This window comes from Ixodes scapularis, unplaced genomic scaffold (assembly GCF_016920785.2).
Source record: "Ixodes scapularis isolate PalLabHiFi unplaced genomic scaffold, ASM1692078v2 PGA_scaffold10__122_contigs__length_95168666, whole genome shotgun sequence".
Lineage (NCBI taxonomy): Eukaryota > Metazoa > Arthropoda > Arachnida > Ixodida > Ixodidae > Ixodes > Ixodes scapularis.
The window spans coordinates 41,505,886-41,527,175 of NW_024609836.1; the positions used below are offsets into that span (position 1 = coordinate 41,505,886).

Consider the following 21,290-nt stretch of genomic DNA (forward strand, 5'->3'; position numbering starts at 1 on the left):
TTAATAAGTTGTACAACTCGGCCATCAAGCCGCTCATGAAAGAGGTACCGCCGCTTCAACGTCACAGCGTTGTACGTCGAACTGAATTTTTGGGGTGTATTATATGTGACAAGGGGTGTAAGAATCACCCTTTTTTTCTGCGTGTGAACGCACTTTAACGATTAATTAGCTGCGCAAAAACCATTTAAACTATGAAGTAATACTTAGAGTTTGCAAGATTTATTCTTAAGGACATAATGGATGTGTAGAAGTTATGCCCGACTTCACTATAGTCTAGCAGCGGGCAGTGAAATTTGTATTGAACAACATCCGTAATGATCTATATTTACATCAAGAAAAACGGAAGTTTTGCACATTAAGCATGCGCTGCGCGAAGTAGCCTCTACAAGGCCTGGTTGTCGAAAGAAGAAACGAGGCCTTGGAGTTTCAAACGTGTACCTGTTAATAAAATAACATAAAGTTATCTGAGATGCACCTGCACAGAACTTTAATTCGACACTAAAAGGGGAAAATTAATAACGTTCCGCGAGAAGCCGGACTTTCTACGGTTCTTGATGTGAATACGAGTTTGCGGAGCGCAAGTTCGTCTGCATCTTGCGCAGAGGTTCCGGTGACGTGAGAAAGACGCTGAGCTCTGATTGGCTCGATTGGAAGGATAGTGGTTAGACCCCCAGGCAGCCAGCACTGAGGTCTATGCACTATCCTTCCAATCAAAACCAATCAGATATCGGCGTTCTGATGTCACCGGAGCCCCTGCGCAAAGAGCAGACGAACTTTCGCTCCGCATAAATATGTCACCCTTGTACACGGCTTGAAACCGAAACGAAGCGAGCAAAGAGCGCTAGTGACGTCGATCCCTCCGAGCTATTGCAGCTCGTTTGGCTTGCAAAGCCCGCGGAGGACAGATGGATTTGCGCCCATGACATCATGGGCGCAAAGAGCGCCCATGACGTCATGGGCGAGGGTAAAAAAAAGAGCAACAGAACGACACCCTAGCCAGTGTAGTGCAACTTCCTATACCGCCCATGGAACGCAAATTGGAAAACCCTGGGAGGCAGCAGCGCCATTTGAATCCCCTGGTATCTGGTGGCTGTACTAAAATCAACATGGCGGCACAGCGAAACCAAAACCAAAACTGCACGGCAGCGCCATTGTGTTTGGCTGGATGGGCGGTAGCTTGCGCCACCTAGAGTTAAATATATATATATTGTAGCTTTTTTTTTTTTTTTTTGTCCGGTTTGCGCGTTGCTTTGCTAGGCTTCTGCTGCTTTGCGGCTGGTTTTCGCATTTCAATGCTGGTTAATGTGCGTTGAAACGCACACAAGCCAGCACTGAAAAGCGAGACCAGCAGCAAAGCAGCAGAAACCTAGCAAAGCAACGAAAGTGACACATACACAAAAAATATGCAATGCTTGTCCTTTTGCGTTCATTTTTATTCAACAGACAGTAGAAAATACAGACGAAATTTCTCACTGTTTTGCAAACGAGAAACAAAGAAATGAACAACAAAACGGGATAAAACGTTAAGGTTACGTGCGACGAAGGTGATGATATGCGTCCTTGCAAATTTGATTATATAAGTAAGCATATAAGTAAAGACCGACGACGGTGTCTTAATTGCAACTGAAGGAAACTAAGCAATGAGTACCAAGAAAAACAGCTCAGCTCTTTGGTATTGAGTCTTCATCGAGAACCTGCCCATTCGTTTTTAATATTATCACTTAAATTTAGGAGTGAGTCACTGCTAAACGAAACGGGAAACCAGAGCGGATCGCTCTATCGATCACCCTCAGTTAATCGAAAAATACTTAGGCTCATATTTTCACTCCTCGCAAACAGACGCGTGAATCGCTGACAACAGTGCCAAATAAACAGCTCACAGCAAAAAGTTTGCCATCTTTTAAAGCGAGCATATGTGCTCGATCTTGATATGAAAAAAGTCTACACAGAAGTCTCCAGTAATTTGACAATGACATATTTCTCGCGGCGAGTGAAGAGCAATCCTGAACAATGATAGGATTTGGTTTTGTGATTGGAAACCATTGTAGCTATTGCCAAAATCAAACAATTAATACTGACTACCACTGCACCAGTTAGGTTTTGTTGCAAACATCTAATCAGAAACTTAAGCAAGAGAAGACCAAAAGAGCGTACCGCACGTCCATTCGAACTCGAAACCATTGATATCCCGGCTTTCGGCAGTCATTGTTTCCCCACTTGGCATATCAGGTGGTGTGTTGATGACGAAAATCCATGCTTGACCTCATTACACCAACAAGTTCTCACGAAAAAGAAAATATAGCCGCGCGCGCACGAACGCGGGACGAATCTCGCGCCGCGACGCACTCCCAGAAGCGAAACAACTCGCCGGCTCGCGTCCCTCGCGCGTTCCAACGGTCCACCGACTTCCCGGCGCCAGCGGCCAGCGCATCTCGAGGCGCGAGGCGCGGGTTCGGAGAGAGAGAAAGCGCGCCCAGACACGTTGAAAGAGTGAAAGAGAAAGTTACGATAACAAGCTTCAAAGCCATTCACACCTTCAAAACAACTTCACCTTTATTTCACTTTATTAAATATATGAATCAATTTTATTTAAAATGAAATAACAAGTGCCAACAGCCGCTGGGAGCGCGGCAATCGGAAGCAGTTCGCCGGACCGGACAAACGTCATAAGTATACGCGGCGGGACGGAAGTAGCCGAGAGCTTCACCCCACTGCCCTAGCAACGGCACTCACGCCCAATCGGCTGCCCGCCAACGCGCGGGAACTTGGATTTCGGATTCGGACGGCGCGTGTATCACTAGGGAACTCGTTAACCCACCCCCCTAGCAGATGTGGACGGAACTGGAGCTGGCAGATGTGGACAGACAGAAAGAACGCCATGACGTCGGGTTGGGGTTGGGGGGCCGAGAAAGTGGGGGGGGGGGGGGGGGGGGGCTGAGCGAGTGCTGTTTGGGGTTATACCGTTTCAGAGCTATTGGTTTTAACTAACAGACGGGGACGTCAGTTTTTATTGGACGGATTCCAGTACTCGAGCAGCAAGAACAGATTTATGAAACAGAAATGGGTTCAGAGTGTCACAGTTACCGTCCTTCCCATGTATTTAATATCAGAATCGATGGACATTCGATGGTGAGAAAACTGCCGTGGTCAGCAAATTAACAAACTAAAATGTAACAATTACTTTTGAAATGTTTTTTTTTTTTCCTTTAAAATTGATGTAATGATGGCAATTACTATTCGAGGTCAGACCAGTTTCGATGATTTGGCAAAAGATGTATTTCTAGAAAAGAGTTTGTAAGTTTTCACGTTTCTTCGCATGATTGAAAAAAAAAAATGTGCGCAAAAAGAGTGTGGGAATCCCTGCCCACCGTTTAGAATGACGTAGACGTTTCATTCACGACGTCACCATCTCTGCAGCTCTGCAGTGCGTCGTCCATGCATCCACCAAGAACGCGCTGCCAAATATAACGACATATACGCTCCAAACTTTTTTTATTTCCATATGCAAGGCTTTTATGCAGTCTTGGGTAAGTTACTTTTAAAAAGTAATTTGTTACAATTACTTTCAGAAAAAAGTAGCGAAGTTACCGTTACAGTTACCGGAACAAAAGAGTAACTCGTTACAGTTAGTTATTTTCAAAAGGTAACGACGTTACTTTTCAGTTACTTTTCTATAACACAAAAAATTTGGAAAAACTAGAAAACGCCCTTCACAACCGTTTCTTTGCATAAAATTAAAAAGTGCGCTTTTTACTTCATATTGTGACTTAGTAGCAGTTGCTTCCCGAAATCGGTGTGTGAAAGACTCCCTCGTTTAATGGCAAACACGTGTCTGCCCTTGCTGAACAGGCGCCCAACTGGAGCCCTGGAAGGAATGACACGGAGGCAAACGCGGACCCAATACAAATGCCCTATCCTTGGTAGCACTAGCACACCGGGGCGGATCCAAGGGGGGTGGGGCGACGGCGGCGGCCGCCCCCCCCCCCCCCCCCCCAAATAAGGTTGACCCCCCCCCCCCCTCTCCTTCTTTCCCGCTCGGAGGGGAATTTGACATGGGTGGACCACCCGGTGCACACGAAAAAATGAGAGAATAGGATCTTTACAAACTCTCTCCCCCCCCCCCCCCCCCACACAAAAAAAAAACGAAAAAAAAAAAACGGAGTTCTGGATCCGCCCCTGGTAGCATATTGCTGACTCGTTGACGGTTCCCTGAACATATTCGATAGGGTCCCTGAACATATTTCAGTTCGTATCCGGCAAGCCAGAAGCAAACCCCGCGCAAACAGCAATAAATTTTGCCTCAACTGTTGACACCACGCCGGTGTAGTGGCGCAAAATCAAAATACGAAATATGCACATTGCGGTGTAGTGGCGCTAATCAAAATATTAAATATGAGCAGTGCCCTCCGCGTGTATAGCTGATTCACGGTTGATTCACCCGATTAAAAAGCGTTTGTAAACGCTTTTTAAAAAGCGTTTACTTGATTAAAAAGCGTTTGAAAAGTAACGTCGTTACTTTCATCGTTACCTTAGAAAGAGTAATAGAACTACAGTTACAAGTTACATTTTTAAAAAGTAACTCGTTACAGTTACAAGTTACCAAAAAAGTAACAAAATTACAGTTACGCGTTACTAGCAACGCGTTACAACCCAAGACTGCTTTTATGTACCCTCTACAGTTGTTTGTCGATGTTGTTGCCAATACCAAAACTATTTTTGATAATCACTTTATAGACATCATTTTTTTATGCTATGTGATTTGATTATGTACTGGATGCAACGAAGTTGTGGCTCCTTAAATATCATAATCAAGTTCTAATTGAATTAAGCCAAATTCACTCGTCGTTATAAAAAAAATGTGGCGATTTTCGCTTTATTAATAGGCAACGTAGATGAGACCAGATAAGAAAACTCAAGTAAACCGCGCAAAACAGTCAACTCTAAACGAGAAATCGCAGGTTATTGTTGAACTAGTGTGGTGGAATTTGTTTATCTGGAGCAGGAATTAATGAGGTAAAATTGGTGTTCATCAAAAGAAGCCTTTGTGCGCAAAAATCCGAAAAGGCGGCGATGTCCTTTTAGCGCCAGATATGTCGTGCAGTGTACTTTATTTTCCACTAAAGTAACCACGTAACAGAGCAGAACAAAATGGCAAGTATCGTATAACCCCTTAAAGCACGTACATCATAAGTGCACAAGCTGTGATAAGACTACCAATTACGACTGGGTATATATAATTTAGATACAGTCACCTGGGAACACAAAGCCTGAGTTTGAAGGCGGAAATGCAAAGTGTCGGCGTTCGGCTGGAGTCGTGTTCGTTGTGTGAAGCACGAACGGGAGTCCCACCCGATCGCCGCACCACTCGTGGTCAATCTACGTCCTGCGCTCGATCGAAGAAGATGGTGGATCCGGTTCACAGGCATTGTTTTGGGTAAACACTGCTGAAGCTCGACCGAAGAACTTCCTTCTAAATCTCCGCTTGTCGAAACAATATAGGAGGCTAGGAGCGAAGGGACTTGGTATAAAGCAGCGCTTTACCGTGCCGTTCATGGTGAGACATACGATCCGTTTATTAAACTGGGAAATAAAACAAAACGCATTCAAGCAATTACACGATTGTAATGTTGTCTCTTTCCATGACTCCTCCCATTTCCCTACACCATTTCATGCGAATCTTACATTGCTGAAAGCAGTACTGTTGGACATCCAATGATATGTTCTTCATGAGTGCCTTCGCCTTCGTAGCATGAACAGAGTCAAACCTCATTCCTTTCAACCCAGACTTGATCCTGGGGAGTAGTAAAAAGTCAGACGGGTCAGGTCAGTTGAGTACGGTGGATGCTCCAACACAGTGATGCTATGCTGAGCCAGAAACGACATGATTGACAAGGCTTTGTGTGCCGGTGCATTGTCTTGGCGAATATTCCATAAACTGTACCTCCACATTTCAAGCCATGTCGTTCCTGGCTCATCTTATCACATGATGACATACAGCACTGCTTTCAGCAATCGAAGATTTGCATTAGCGGTATAGGGACCAAGGAGGAAAAGAGAAACATTACAAGTAAGTAATTTTTTTAAATAAATATTTATACAGATGAGATTTGTTGTTTAATGGCCGCACCTTGTATGTATGCATGTGTATAATACTCGTTGCTACAAGAGCAATATTCAATTTAGTTTTATTGATAGATAATGTAAAAGTTTGTAAAAGATAGTTTATGTAAAAAGTTTGACAAAATCAACGCGAATAAGCTGATGCCGGTTTTTTGTGTTTCCCTCACACTGGAAGCATTGCCATCGAAGTTACTAGCGCAAAAGAATATGCTTATCTACGCCACAAAGAAAAATTTATGTTCGTCAATAACGCGGCGAAGCAAATCTCTAAAAACCACGATGTCCTGTTCGCGGGAACTGTGTCGAGCAACGTGCCTGCAACTAGAGTAGACCCACAGCATTTAACCAAACAAATGGCAAGAATAGTTCGGCCTGGTGGATATCATGTGTGCACAATGTGGAACGAAACTGCCTGGTATAATTAACTAATCTTTAGGCAATGTCAGCTGAATCTAAGATCATTAGATTCGTGAATTAGAGGTAGGAAGGGTACGTGTCGTGAACTGTTTTAGCCCAAAAAGAGGAGAGGCCTTGATATAGAATGTCAAAAAGAAACATAGGAAAACTAAAATAAAACGTCCAAAATCAAGCACGTACCAGAACGAGCGTACGTACAAGGATACGACCGCGTCCAGTCGTCTGGTCCCGGAACATTCCGTACTTACCAAGCACTCAGACGCGTGGGTCGCCTTACATACGAGCAGTTCCTTTGAAAAGCCCAACAAACACACAGCACAGGCCGAGCGACGATGAAAAAATACAAACAGACAGCTCGCCAAATCCTCTTTCCAACGCCAAAACCCAGCCTCCATTTTCTAAACGCTCCATCGCCAGGAGCCAATAACAAGAACGCAGGACAAAAAAAAAACAGAAAAAAAGAGACAACAACAACACTGCACTTCCAACTCCACCACCGACCGAAACAACGAAGAAAGATAACATCGGCCACGTCTCCGCCCACGCCACTGATGATTGGCTGGTTCGGAGAGTGGACACATGTGCCACTCTGCGAAGAGAACCCTTTGATGTTTGCGCGGTTTCAGCACCATTGAAGGGGAAAATCGAACTTAAAAACCTACCTGTTTAGGTTTAAGGTGAAACTAAGTACGCTGTGTCTAAAGGTACGTCGGACGTATCCGAATCCCAGAGTCTAAAGATACGTCGGACGGATCCGGAACTCGGAGTCTAAAAATACGTCGGACGTATCCGGATCCCAGGGTCTAAAGATACGTCTGACGTACCCGTAACCCGGAATCTAAAGATACGTCGGATGTATCCGAATCCCAGAGTCTAAAGATACGTCGGACGGATCCGGAACTCGGAGTCTAAAAATACATCGGACGTATCCGGATCCCAGGGTCTAAAGATAGGTCTGACGTACCCGTAACCCGGAATCTAAAGATACGTCGGATGTATCCGGATCCCAGAGTCTAAAGGTACGTCGGACGTATTTGGATCCCAGAGTGGACGTAGCCGCGATTCGCATTCGGGTTGTTCGGGGTACCAAGTGGTACGCCTGGGTTAACACGCGTCCCAGTGATACAAGGGCGAGGAAACGTCCCTACAGCGCGCGGTTCGCCTAACGAGTTTAGCACGTTTCGTGGAAAACTCGTTTCATTGACAGCACGTTCACGGAAATTTCGTCGCGCGTGCACCACAGGGACCCGCGTTAATCTATGCTGACTACCCGTCCACGCCGCTTCACGGCGGCAGACAGGCGGCTCATTAGAAAAAGTAGCTCATTCGAGGTGGTAACGAACTTTTGATGAAACGATCTGTCGATAAAACGTCGTTCGATGAACTGATTGCCACCGAACAGCGGTACATGAATCCCTCGAGCATCCTAGCGCGCGACTCCCGATAGAATTTCGGAAAAATTATTCTGCCGTGTCTTCCGGAAGAATAGACGCTGCCTTTATTTTTTTTTTTATTTATTTATTTAGAAAATATTGCAGATGGTTTTTCACCATCCAAGCAGGAAAGGGTTACATACGGTTTCAAACAGAGCAGTCAGAACAGTCAACATTTGGGTCATGCACACAATCGGTTACATAAGGTTTCGAACACAACAGTCAAAACAGTCAATATTTGGGGCATGCACACAATCGGAGGGCAGTGAATTCCAGTCGTTAATCGTACGTACAAAAAAGGAGTATTTAAACGTGTTATTTTTAGGAGCATATGGTCTCACATTTTTTGCGTGATTCAATCTTGCAGAGCGCTGGGGAGGTGGCAAAAGGTATAAGGTTTTGTCCAGGCCGGACTCATTATTGTAGACTTTATAAAAAAAAACCCAGCCTAGCAATCATCCGCCTAGACTCGAGCGATTCGAGTCCGCAATTACGTATCATGTCCGACACTGATGATAGGCGCCTAAAATCGGAAGAAATAAATCGTGCACTGAGGCGCTGGATTCTCTCGACTTTTCCAATATCTTTTATTAAGTACGGGTCCCACACAATGGACGCGTATTCTAGCACTGGCCGAATCAAACTTTTATATGCCGAAAGTTTTACCGACGAGTCACATGGTCCCAGCTTCCGTCTTAAGTAACACAACTTTTTGTAAGCCTTTGCGGTTGTACTATCTATATGGGTTTCCCAATTTAATTTTGAATTAAGATGTAGGCCCAGATACTTTACCTCGTTTACAGTTTTTATGCATTTGTCTTTAACGTGGTATGCAAAGCTAAGAGGGTATTTCTTGTGCGTTACTGTGAGAGCGCACGTTTTAGAGTAATTAATAACCATTCGCCACCTCTCACACCATTCGGCAATTTTGCAAAAGTTTTCGTTAAGCGATACTTGATCGCACGTGTTTCTGACAGTTCTATAAACAACGCAGTCGTCAGCAAACATTTTCACGGTCACACTTGTATCAATGTTGTCGGCTATTTCGTTGACATAAACTAAAAATAAGAGAGGTCCTAAGACCGACCCCTGTGGAACGCCAGATAGCACGTCAAGGTGTACTGATTGACATCCGTTGATTTCAACAAATTGTACCCTATTTTTTTAATAAGCAGCGATCCATGTCACAAGGCGAGGAGCAATGCCAACCTGTTGCAATTTTATTAGTAGTAGGTGATGCGGTACCCTGTCAAAGGCCTTGGATAGGTCTAAAAATATTGCATCAATTTGTTCTCTGTTATTAATCGCATGGCCGAAATCGTGTACTACTGAGAGCAGTTGAGTAGTAGTAGACAATCTTTTTCTGAACCCGTGCTGAAAGTTGGCTAATATGTTATGGCTATCTAGAAAAAAACTTATGTGACTGGCGATGACATGTTCTAGCAATTTACAGCAGGTGCTAATTAATGATATCGGTCTGTAATTTTCAGCAAGCAGTTTGCTCCCATCCTTATGTACGGGTACAACTTTTCCACAAAGCCAGTCAGGTGGAAGACATCCCTGATCCAAAGAGGTTTTGAAAATGACATATAAATATTGTGAAATCATCTCTGCGTAACGTTTCAAAAAAGGATTTGGGATGCCATCAGGACCACATGATTTTTTTACATCTAGGTTTAAAAGTAGATGACGTATACCGTGGATGTTCAAGTCTATATCTCGCATTATTGGGAAAAGAGGTACTGGGTCAATAGTTTCTTCAGAAGTGCATCTTGAACTAAAAACACCATGAAAGGTGCTGTTAAACTCGTTCGCAATTTGGTAGGAGTCAGTAACAGCATTTCCATCCACATGAAGCTGTTCAATAGATTTCTTGTTGCCCGACAGGTACCCCCAAAACTTTTGAGGCGCTTCTTTCATAAAGTTTACTAACGTTGTTCCAAAAAAATGATCACGCGCCGTCTTTATTTTTTGTTTCAACGTCTCTGTGAGGGAAGATATGACATCAGCATTTTTACGATTTCCTCTCCGTTTCCTAGATAATGTCCTTTTAAGATGTATTATCTCTCTTGCTATCCAGGGGTTCTGATGTTTCTTTTTTACTATTTTTGGTACATATTTATGAAGGCACTTTCCAGTAATATGTTTAAAGGCATTCCATAATGTTGTAATGTCACCCTCCGTCTCAAAGTCGCTGAAGTTCAAATCAAGAGTATCAATAATAGCTTCGTCATCTGCAGCAGCGAAGTTAAAGACAAGTTTACCATCGTGACTCTTTTTTACTCGGCAAAAATTAGTCGTAAGAAAAACAAGCTTGTGGTCAGAAATTCCATCGTAAACGTTAACCTCAGTGTCCTCTGGAAAGTTTCCAACAAAAATTAGGTCCAGTGTGTTATTGCTATTTTGGGAGATACGAGTACCTTCAGTAACAAGCTGACTTAGATTAAAATTGAGCATTAATTCGAGTAGCAAGTGGCAGCTTTTTTCTTCAGTTGAGCCAGGCTGGAAAGTCGACCAGTTAATTGACGGAAAAAAAACAGACATATGTCTGTTTTTTTATGTATACACATATGTCATACATATGTGTATACATAAAACATATGTCGGACGTATTCGGATCCCAGAACACCGACACGGCGAGCTCAACCGGCTCAACTGTCGAGTTTGGAGAGCATCGGCAGACGTACTCGTAACCCGGAGCCTAAACAAGTTTTGTTGCGTACAGACGAGCAAAACATGCAGTATGTTTTATTCTTGGCTAAAATGACGATTGACTCAGTTCTTACCCTATTGCAGCTGCTATAGAATAATAATTTCCCACGGAAATATTGGTCATCATGCAAGCATTAAAACTGACTTATGACTATAATTCGGTGTTAAGGCTGAGACGTGTTAAAAAAAGGGTTTGGTGTTTCTCTGAATGACCCCTAGAGTTTCGAAAAAGACAGACATGACCTCCCCCTACGCAAAAAAAAAACAAATGAAAGCGAATTTCACAGCCTTGCATACAACGAAAACAAAAGCTGATCTCCAGAGGACAACAGCAAACTTTAAGCACAAAGACTGGATCACCAAAGGGAACAACATTTCATTCAGAAAACAAATATCCATTACAGGAATGTTGACCTGTCAAGCTTTCGTCAACAGAACACTTCGCGGTCACGTGGATAGGCCGCACCGAGTCACAAGCTGACAAATCCTCCCTTTGGCGTGCGATACTACTCTAACATACTGAAATTTTTCTGTTTATGTTTACGAAAATTGATTTGGCACACTTTTATCGGTTTAAACCGAACAAACTCATTGTTACAAACTTATTACTTGATGGAACATCAGACAATGCCTCGGCAACCACAAGTACATAAAATTGCACACAATAAAATGATGATGTGTGAATTCAAAAAGTTGGACCAGAAAGAGCTAAAAGTGATTGACTGAGCTTGCAACAAAATGAGAAATCTAAGGGTAAACAAGGTTAGACCAACATATTTTACAACTCACCAAGAAGTATTTTTCCCTGCTGTACCTCCTTTTGCAGGCCTTGAGGAATGAGGCAACGGAGGATCCTGAGTTCCATTTCCTTAGAAGGCAGGTCACGGAATGGCCGCAGTTTTGTCGCTGATTTCTGGAGTCCCTGCCGCCGTCGTGGAAGTCCTATCACTGTCTTCTCCGCTCCTTTTGGCCGACCACATGGCTTCACCTTGGTGGGCACTTTGAGCTTTCCGAGGCGTTGGAGGACATTGTCTGAAGGCTCAGTGCTGCTCGTCGAGGGCAAGATATCCTGCAGTAGCTGCACCTCTTCCATTTGGTCAAGAGTTCCGCAAGCACCTGCGCCATGGGCACTCTGTGATTCCCTATTTTCAGCCATGGTTCCGAGTTGCTCCGTTCCAGCTTGGTCTGAAGAGGCTTGAGGTAGTTGCCCATCATCTGACTGCTGCTGGTCTTCGGCTCTTTCAAATATTTCGTAATCCTGCTCAGCCACGTCGGACGCTGCTTTGGGTGATCCGGCATCCTCTTCTTCTAATGGGCATTGACCTTGCTCCAGCGATGAAGGGGAGGCGGCCTCCTGGTGCAACACCTCCACAACTTCGATGTCTGGCCCTTGCTCCCATGCCTTAGAAAGCGCCAGCAAAACCCTTACACGACCTTGGTACCTCTCGCTTGTCTCTTCTGCTGTAAGCTGTGCTATGTACTTGCATGTTAGAAATACCTCCCTGTATTTCTCATGCTGCGACATTGGCCTCCTAGGTCTTGAAGCTTGCTGTGAAATGGAGTGTTCAACTGCGCAGTTCTTTTGAGGAAGGATTGCTCTCTGATGCGCATAGTAGTAAACCTTTTACCACCTTTCCAGAAAAAGTGTGGCGTCATAGAGGCTAAGACTCAGGGTCCGCCTAACTGCAAGCACGTGCCGGCATGGTAGCCGCATGGCGTTCCAAAAAGAACAACTGCAGTTGGTTGCTGTTGTAGATGTGTTGCCGGATGATGACTTGAACGTGAACGCATTTGCTTGATGGTCTATTGCCACCTGCTTGGCTGACAGATGGATATGTTCCCTCACGAGCTTGAAGGCGTAGGGAGTCAATGATTGCTGGTACATTGTTTCTTCGGGGCTGGAAGGTGGCCTCTTGGATATGCTCATCAGTGCCCTGTGGTCACGTTCGTCACTCAGGGCACTGAGGACCGTGAAAAGCGAGCACACAAACTCTTCAAGGGAGCTTTTTTTTTATCACACTCTTGAGCTTTCCATTTAGGCTTTCGATCCTGTTGTTTGTGCTATTATTGAAGTTTTCAGACATAAACTTTGGTCCGGTATACAACTCATCCTTGATGGGTCGCCAGTTTGTGTCGTAGTAGGAGCGGATCTCTTTGCAAACCTTCGTGTCGAATTCTTGTTGCAGCTCCTCGAATGTTTCACTTGATCGTGACAGCACCATCTTCTGCAGCAGTCCCAGGGCTTGGTCCCTTTCCTCTGCAGTGATATCCATCTTGTTGCAGGCAATTTCACGTCGAAAAGTCTTCAAAGCGTGGAACACACAGATCAGAACCTTTGAGCTTGGGAAGCTCTCCTTGAGAAGGTCACGCTCCAGGAGGTCTTTGTCTGCCATGACACACTTCACCTTTCTCCACGACGGGTGCAGTTCCTTAAACTTGTCAAACATGCACCTGAGACAGGGCGCAGACTCGTTGACTAGAATGGCCACACATACAGTCTCCGTATCTAGATTAGAGTCCTCAACGTGCATCACTTACACTGGTGTCCGAATTTCCAGGAGCTTGTACGTGGCGTCGATGCCTAGGAATTCCGGGTAGGCGTTCATGTTGGACCGCATAGACTCATTGGACAGCAGGATCCCTTGAAAGTTCTCCCCATCAGCAAGGATGTGGTAGTTTGTACCTGTAAAATAAATGTCATGCTCTAAATCTGTGCAGTGCGTTTGACATGCATCGCAGTGAGCTACGTCTGCAGGACACTGTGGACGTAGCTCATTGTAATGCATCAGTGCATGGTTAGGTCACGCTTAGATTGTCTAAACCTGGAAAGCTCCCTGTGTAGAGTTGACACTGTCAAGGAACATTAGATTTCTGCGGGCAGTCCATGTTACAACGAGGCCCATGACCACGTGGTACAGTGATGCATTGGCACGTATGGTCGGCCGTGGTGACATATGGCTGGCACGTGGGGACACGCAGGCGTATCATAGTTGACTAGCCGGAATTCCAGACATGGGGCACGGCAATAAAACCAGTAATTCTTTTGATATTGCGGCCTGCATAACTTTGATGGTCTGCTTTACCTTATTCAGTTTTGGTGCTTTCGAAGCCACGCACTCCCTTGGCCTTTTCCATATCTTCCCCGACTGTACAAACGGGTTCATTGGAACCCAGATGGAGAACCCATGCTTCAGATGCTTATTTGAGAACTCAACGCTATAATACGAGCTTACCATGTTCATTGTGCAGAAGAGCTGCGGTCTTCAATAAGTCATTTCTTGTATGTGGTCTGAGCGAAGAGGCAGCATTGCTCAAGTCTTACAGCAGTACAAGTTTCCCTGTCCTTTTTTTCTATCCTTTTTTTTATCAACTTCTTGTTTGCATGCAAAGCCAAAAGCTCTCTGGCTTCCTCTCTGGACCCTGGTTCTCGTAATGCTCTGGTTTGTGGCAGGTGGCTGCAGAGTGCCTGCAATAAAGTAAGCATTTGGATCATTCTAAAATGTACCTACATATGCAATTCCAGCGTTCAATAGATCATGTCAATCAGCAGTCTAGTGAAAAGGTATAACCAGGTGCTGGTCGCAAACAGACTGTATGGTACCTTTTCATGTTCCTCAAATGAAACCCTCAGACAGGTGCACATAAGTAAACGCAAGGTTAACTGTATTCCATACTATGATGCTGACACAGTGAAGTAAAGCAAGCAGAGGCATCAGCATGTTGAACATGCAAGTTCTTAGCACAAGCAAGCTCGCTCTGACCTCACTTTATTGCCCTTACGACTGAGAGTCTATGTTGACTATACCATTAGTGCAGCATCAAGCTAAAACAGGGTGGCATAAATGGAGTGGTAGAATGCAAATTGAGCAGGAAAAATCAGCATGCATGTGGGTACCTCAAATTTTTGTCAAATGTGTATTTCAGTGGCACACGCTACCTTGCAAAACCTCGAAGTGTAGCTTTGCTTCTGTGAAAAATTAGAACATCATTCCTGTGAAGTTCATGGACGGGCACCAATGCAGATGAACAAGTCGCAGCAAGAGCAGTGTTTGCTTCTGCTAACGACATTTGGCGCAACCAATCAAAGATGATGAATGAACGGCAGTGCAGTGAAATTATGTCGCATGCACAACGCTCTGGCGGGTTCCACAAAATTCAGACTGAGGAGTGTCACTGCATCTCACAGTTTGAAATATGCTAATAAGCTCCATACCTCAGATATCTTATGGTTGTGGTTCTCGTTCATCTCAATCACCTCCAGGAAGTTTCCATCGTCAGAGGCCCTGCATTTCACGAACGCCGAACAGCCAATTTGAAAGGTGCTGGAAGTGATCAGATACCATGTGTCCAAGGCAGACATGTACAAATTACTCAAAAAAGGTAGTTAAGTTACTGAGTATCGACGCCAAAAGTAGTTAGAGTAGAGTAGAAATTACGCATTTGTAATAGTAATTGAGTAAACTACTAACTACTCTAAAAAAGTAGCGAATTACTTTGAAGTTACTTTCGAAGTTACTTTTCATGTTTTTTTGTGGCAGCAAAATGAACAGTTTTGATCAGTGAAAAACCCTGCGAGCCGGAAATAAATGCAGTCATTTTATGACTTCCAAAATAGTTTATTCCCTCGCCGAAGCAATTGTCTTTCAAAGTTGTTATCGGAGAGTATTCCTCTTTTCATTCTAATGACGTCCTCGGTCAAGCTAAAAAGACTTCCACCGTGGCGCTGGATGCAAAGACAGCGTTCAATTTCAGAAGCAGGCTGTGCAGGGTCGGGTACGCGAGTGTCGGCATCTTCGGTGTCCATGACGAAACATGTGAGGCTTGCCTCGGCTAGAGGGTCTTTTATAACAAACTCTCCTCTCTTTTTCTTTTTTCTTCAGCAAGTTGAGATTGTTATGACTGGCCCCTCTTTATTCTCACGACGTTCGGAGATTTCGCCGAGCGAGTGCACCTGACCGTCAAAGGATCAAATCTCGCGCCACGACGACGAGGTCATCCGGACGACTGCGCGTCAAAAAAAAAATTGCTTTTAGCCGTTGACGTTGGGTCCAACAAAAGGATCTCCCAAGGGTGACTCGAAATTATTGCCGGCGACTACGGTATCCTGACGCGCCTGACACGCCTGGCAAGTCAAACGTTTTCAACAAAGAGGAGGTCTCCCTGGCGTGGAAGGTCAGAAGGACGCGAAGGATTACGTGAACAAGCATCGGCGCTCGTACAGTTGCAGCTGGAAGCGGGAACGTGCTCCCATGAACGGATTATCCGTGTCGGCGTTTTTGCGCGGGGGAGTCCGGCTTTGCAAGGGAGTATGCGCTGACGACGAAGCAACCATGGGAACAGGCGCCCAGCTGCGAGGTCATTCCATTGGCACCTACCGTGGATCCTACCACTTGAGTCAGAACTCACTAAAGGCACACAACATGAAAACAACAACCCTCGGAGTGTCCCCGTCTTTCACGGTTGCAGTTGGAGGCGCGGTGCTGGCGTGCATTACCAGATTAGGTCAACACCCGACCAAGGCTTGTTAAGCATCTCTGTCTACGTTCGTGCGCGCAGGTGTTATGTTTTGGCGGTTCGTCGCCACCTTGGCCCAAGGACGCCTGTGATGCAGTTTCTAGGGCTGCCGACTGTAAGTGCGTGGGAACGGAATGTGAGGGGGCCCCTTGTTCGTAAATACCACTTAACCTGCCAGCGTCTTATTTATTTATGCACTCAAACTTTTGTGATGAAAAAAAAAGTAGGATTAAATTTCGAAAGTAGTTAGTAATTTGAGAAGTTACCTGAAAAATGTAGTTAAGTTAAACTACTAATTACCCAAATAAAGTTGTAATTGAAAGTTACCAAGTTACTCGGAAAAGTAGTTAAACTACAGTAGTTTGAGTAGAGTAGTTCAACTACGTCCAAGTCTGGTCCAAGGTCACTCCAGAGACAATCGAATCGAATTCCATGATGTAAAGTGGGAACTGCATCGATGGGTCGGCAGCACAGAAAAAAAAAAAAAGAAACAAAGACCAGCGCTGGTCTTACCTGGTATACCTTTCCCCCTTGCTACGGCTCTTGAAGCACTTGCCACCTTTGGTACAGCAGTAGCGCACTTCATACTTTTCAAGCCGTTCAGTCAGGAAGCGCTCCACCTTAGTTTTTGCTGCTGTGATAGATCGACAATCGCGTACGTAAAACTGTACCAGCTTCTCTTCGCTGTGTTGTTTTACAGCAGCATCTAGTTCACTAAACGTGGCAAACTTGTCCCGAACTTTCATTTTCCTGACAGGCGCCACACGTGTTGCGACACACTACGTACGAAACTCACGTGTGTAGCGTGTGTAGCTTGGACCGCGTGGACGGATGGGATTGGACGTGGATTGGATGATGATGATGGCTTGCGGTTACTCAAACTGGATTGGAATGGATTGATTTGTAACAAGCATCAGTGATCGGAACTGATCGAAACTTTTCCTTTTTTTAACCTAGTCCTAAAGTTGTAAATGCAAAACAAAGCAACGGAAACCATTGTCGTCTTCGTTTGAAAATAAAGCTATCATCATCATGTAAATTCAAGTGCGAGCGTGCGAGAAAGCGCGACTCGCGATCGCGGAGCGCTTTTGGACAGCTCGAAATACATCAGCGGGTGCGTCCGACGGACCGGTGGCATTCGCCGGCTACGTCAGACTAACCATAGTCAGACGTATCTTTAGACCCTAGGACCCGGATACGTCCGACGTATCTTTAGACTCCGAGTTCCGGATCCGTCCGACGTATCTTTAGACTCTGGGATCCGGATACGTCCGACGTACCTTTAGACACAGCGAACTAAGTATAAACGCTACATTGCAAGGAAATGGAAACGCGGTTACTGATGGAAAGCTTCTCCACTCCTTTTAAACGTGCAGTTCAGCACTGATCTGGATGCCCAGACATGTGTCCTCAATGGATCTATCCAGTCTTGTGGGCTACGGCGTTTGCCTGAACTTTATGTTCTACGTCAAGTACCTGGTTTTCTACGGTGCTCCCGGCGCCCTGGCGAGGCTGGACAGGGTTCGGTTACCGCCGCCGCCAACATGCGTCGCTCGGGAACACCTGTGCTCACACTTCTGGAGGTCTGTATTGAACAAAATTCCCTACGTTTCCGGACCAACGCGGTCCCTTAGTCATGGGCGATTATGAGGTGAATGGCCATAGGGCACTGCATGTGTATACGCTGGTTATGTTGGTTATGTCCGGGTTTTAGCCTGCAGGCCCAGTTCCAGGCAGGTCATGTTGAAGGTAAACTTTTCTAGAGTTCTTTTTTTTCAAGAAACGGCATGCAAGCGGTGTGTGTATACATGGAAGAGTATTTATCTTATCTAAGACTATATATAAATGTATTTGTTGTCGTTGTTCATTCGCTCAGTATTCACCAGTCACGGATTGTTCGCACAAATTAGGAAATATACCATTTATTTCAACATACCATTAAGGCGTAGAATACAGTTGCATGTTTCATTACTGCGTTAAATCAGCTATGCTGCGAACGACCATCTAATGTACTAAGTCATATCCACTTCCCTTCCAGGAACTTCGATAATGGCCTTCACCTCTGGATACGAAGGTAAAGTGCGGCATGTTTTAGTTGTCTTTGCCGAGTTCGCGATACGTGAAAACTGCGGTGCGATTGTGAAACGAGTGCAGGCCCGTAAAAGCTGCGTTTCCAGCATTTAAAAAGGACGCATTCGACAACAAAGAAAGTATCGAACAACTTTTGTGGAACAGATCTACAATATACGAACAGTGATCGGCGCTCTGAAGTCCCTCTCGTCTCCACCTCCTTCCTCAGTTTCTACCCGCATAGTCACTGAAAGCTTAAGGCGTGGAGAGTGTCCGAGCATATCAACATACCTTCGCAGCTAATGAGATTGCATAATTTGAAACACCTGAAAACGAATCGCGAACACATAAAGGCGACGCCTCCCGTTTCAACAACCGTCAGTAACTCTACAGAAGACGACAGAGGAAGAAAGGCGCATGCCTACGGATCCCCAGGTGGCGGGTTGAAATCCCGACCGAAGTGCTCAAAATCTGGAGGAGGCTTGGTGCTGAAAAATTGCCCGTGTAACCGAGATTTCGGTTGTATGACGAAAGATCCCTCAAGGAATAGCAAATAATGCCCAGTTTTCCGCTGGGGCGCGCCAGGTGCCCTTTGTTGGCTTGGCACGTAAAATTCCCAAATTATTTTTCTTCAATAGACCACCGCGCTGTTTACAAAAAGTCCGCGTTTGCCAGTACCGGGTGAGTTTACTGCGCGTGCGCAGTACCCTCACCCGGTGTAGTGCTTATAGTAAAGTACAAAGTAAATGAGAGCTTATGTGCTTCCAGTAAAATTGTTAGTCCACCTTACCGAAACAAAACAGCATAACTTCTCGCTAACTGGATTATGGAACAGGCAATCTAACTGGATTTCTTGCTGTAAACCTAAAATCCAGTTTGCAGGTCTGCAAGCTGCATTTCAGATTTCCAACAAGAGAACCAGTTGGATTTTTTGTTCCGTAATCCAGTTAGCGAGAAGTTATACTGTTTTTTTTTTCTTTGGTAGGGCAGTGGGCACAATGTGCTTGAAGTAAAGCACTGTAAATACAATGTACTTTCTGCGATGTTCGGGGGTAGATAGATACAAGCATGAAGCGGTAGGATGCTTCAAAGTACTTTATTCAGCGACATACAGAATGTTCTTTTTTTTTTTTTTAACGCGCATGGCGATGTGGTAATTTTATAGCCCACTGGTGATGTAATTCTCTCGGTGCCGATAGTGGAATAGCGGTGGCCTCTAGCACTTCTTCTACCGGAAATCGAAACCTCATGGAGCTTGATAGCGGTCAGGCGGTCCTCTTTCCCGGGGAGGATAACACCCCGTCAAGGCATCGCTGGTGGTGACAGGCGCAGGTGGGCTTGCGGAGTCGGCCAGGGAAGTTGGTGCATCGCCTGCCGATGCTTTATAGATGGTGTCGACCTGTTCCTCCCTCACGAATGCTGACACAGTCACTGGAGTGTGTGCAGGCCGCAGGTGGTCCCCGTGTCGTCTCCAAGTACAGGGCCCATGTGGTGCCCGCACCTTGACCTCGTAGGATACTGGACCCGTTCGCTGAAGGATTGTAGCGTGCCGCCATCTCGGTCTGCACTTGAAATTGCTCACAAGCACTTTATCGTTCACTTGAAACACATTGCTGACACCATTCCGCCTCGATGCTTGCGCGAACTAACATGCTCCGACTGTACGATCAAGTGCTGGTTCGATTGCGTCCAAGCGAGTGCTTGGCTGACGACCAAGGAAAAGGAAAGCTGGGGTTTCTTGTGTTATTGCGTACCCCAAGCAATATGGAGTACCGCGTACCCCCTTTATGGCATACCGCGTTGCGGTACGCCACAACGAATTATGATAAAGTGTTTTCAATAATTTCGGTTGCCGGGTCTTTCCTGGGTGCATTTTCTAGCGTCTGACTGAAACTCTCCGCGAGGCCATTCCTGCTTGGCTTTAAAACGTCAAAAACGTTTTAAACTCGAAGGATGTAAACTGTACGCCGTTATCAGTGACTAGCACCTCTGGCGCACCGTACAAAACGAACAATTCGCGGAGTCTTGCTATCGATGCCTCTGCGGACACAAAGGTCATAACGTACGCTTCAGGCCATTTGGAATGAGCGTCTTCGACAACTAGTTGCATACGATCACGAAAAGGGTCCGCAAAGTCGACATGTACCCGGGACCAGGGTCGCGTGGGCCACGACCAAAGGCGCACTGGCGCCTTTTGTGACATGCCGCGCTGCTGCTGGCATGCCATGCAGAGTCTCACTAGGTTTTCAAGGTCTTTTTCCACAGAGGGCCACCGCACGTATCTTCGGGCGAGTTTTTTGCTCCGCACAATTCCCGGGTGTCCCTGGCGCAGCTCCTCCAGGATCAGCTCTTGGAATTTTTGGTGGCACGATCACTTGCATGCTGTACATCAGGCATCGCTCGTGAACCGTGCACCTGCTAAAAGAATGTTTAAGCCGTTGGTCGTCGAGGTGCGAAGGCCAACTTTTCTTAGTGAAGTCCACCACACACTCTCAAGAAAAAAGGGTGTATCGTTACACCCTTTGTCCCATATAATACACCCCAAAACTTCAATGCGACGTACAGCGCCCCACAGTTGAACAGACGGCCCGAAAGTTTATGAGGGGCTTGATAGCCGTGGTGGTACAACTTATTAAAATAGCTAATGTACGTTTTACCGACTACAAAAAAAAATAATAATAATAATCGTGGTTTTCTTGGCCCTATTGCAGAAACTCGGTGTTTTCTTTATGTGATCTTTGATACATACTTTAGCTATTCAATAAGTTATATCGCACCGTTATCAAGCCCCTCGTAAAATTTGGGGTCCTACTGTTCGACTATAGGGCTCAGTACGTCGAAATTAAGTCTTGGGGTGTATTATATGGGACAAAGGGTGTAACGATTCACCATTTTTTCTTGAAAGCACAAGACTGAAAACCGGATTACGCTTTGTGTGACGTGCTACCTCCTTGCTGGGGATAGCTCGTAGCGTGTAGAACGTCTCGGTTGAGCTGTCGCCCTCATCTGCAGTCTCGAACGGAA

At 45.4% G+C, this 21,290-nt stretch overlaps 1 protein-coding gene across 1 annotated transcript in view; it reads left to right on the forward strand.

The window, feature by feature from the left end:
* Positions 1-21,290, forward strand: part of LOC115325824 (protein-cysteine N-palmitoyltransferase HHAT) — a 102,468-nt gene that overhangs the window by 48,249 nt on the left and 32,929 nt on the right. Inside the window, exons 7-8 of the mRNA XM_029986521.3 lie at positions 17,573-17,779; positions 18,235-18,270. Coding sequence (XP_029842381.2) covers positions 17,573-17,779; positions 18,235-18,270 — 243 coding nt within the window. The remainder of the gene's footprint in view (positions 1-17,572; positions 17,780-18,234; positions 18,271-21,290) is intronic.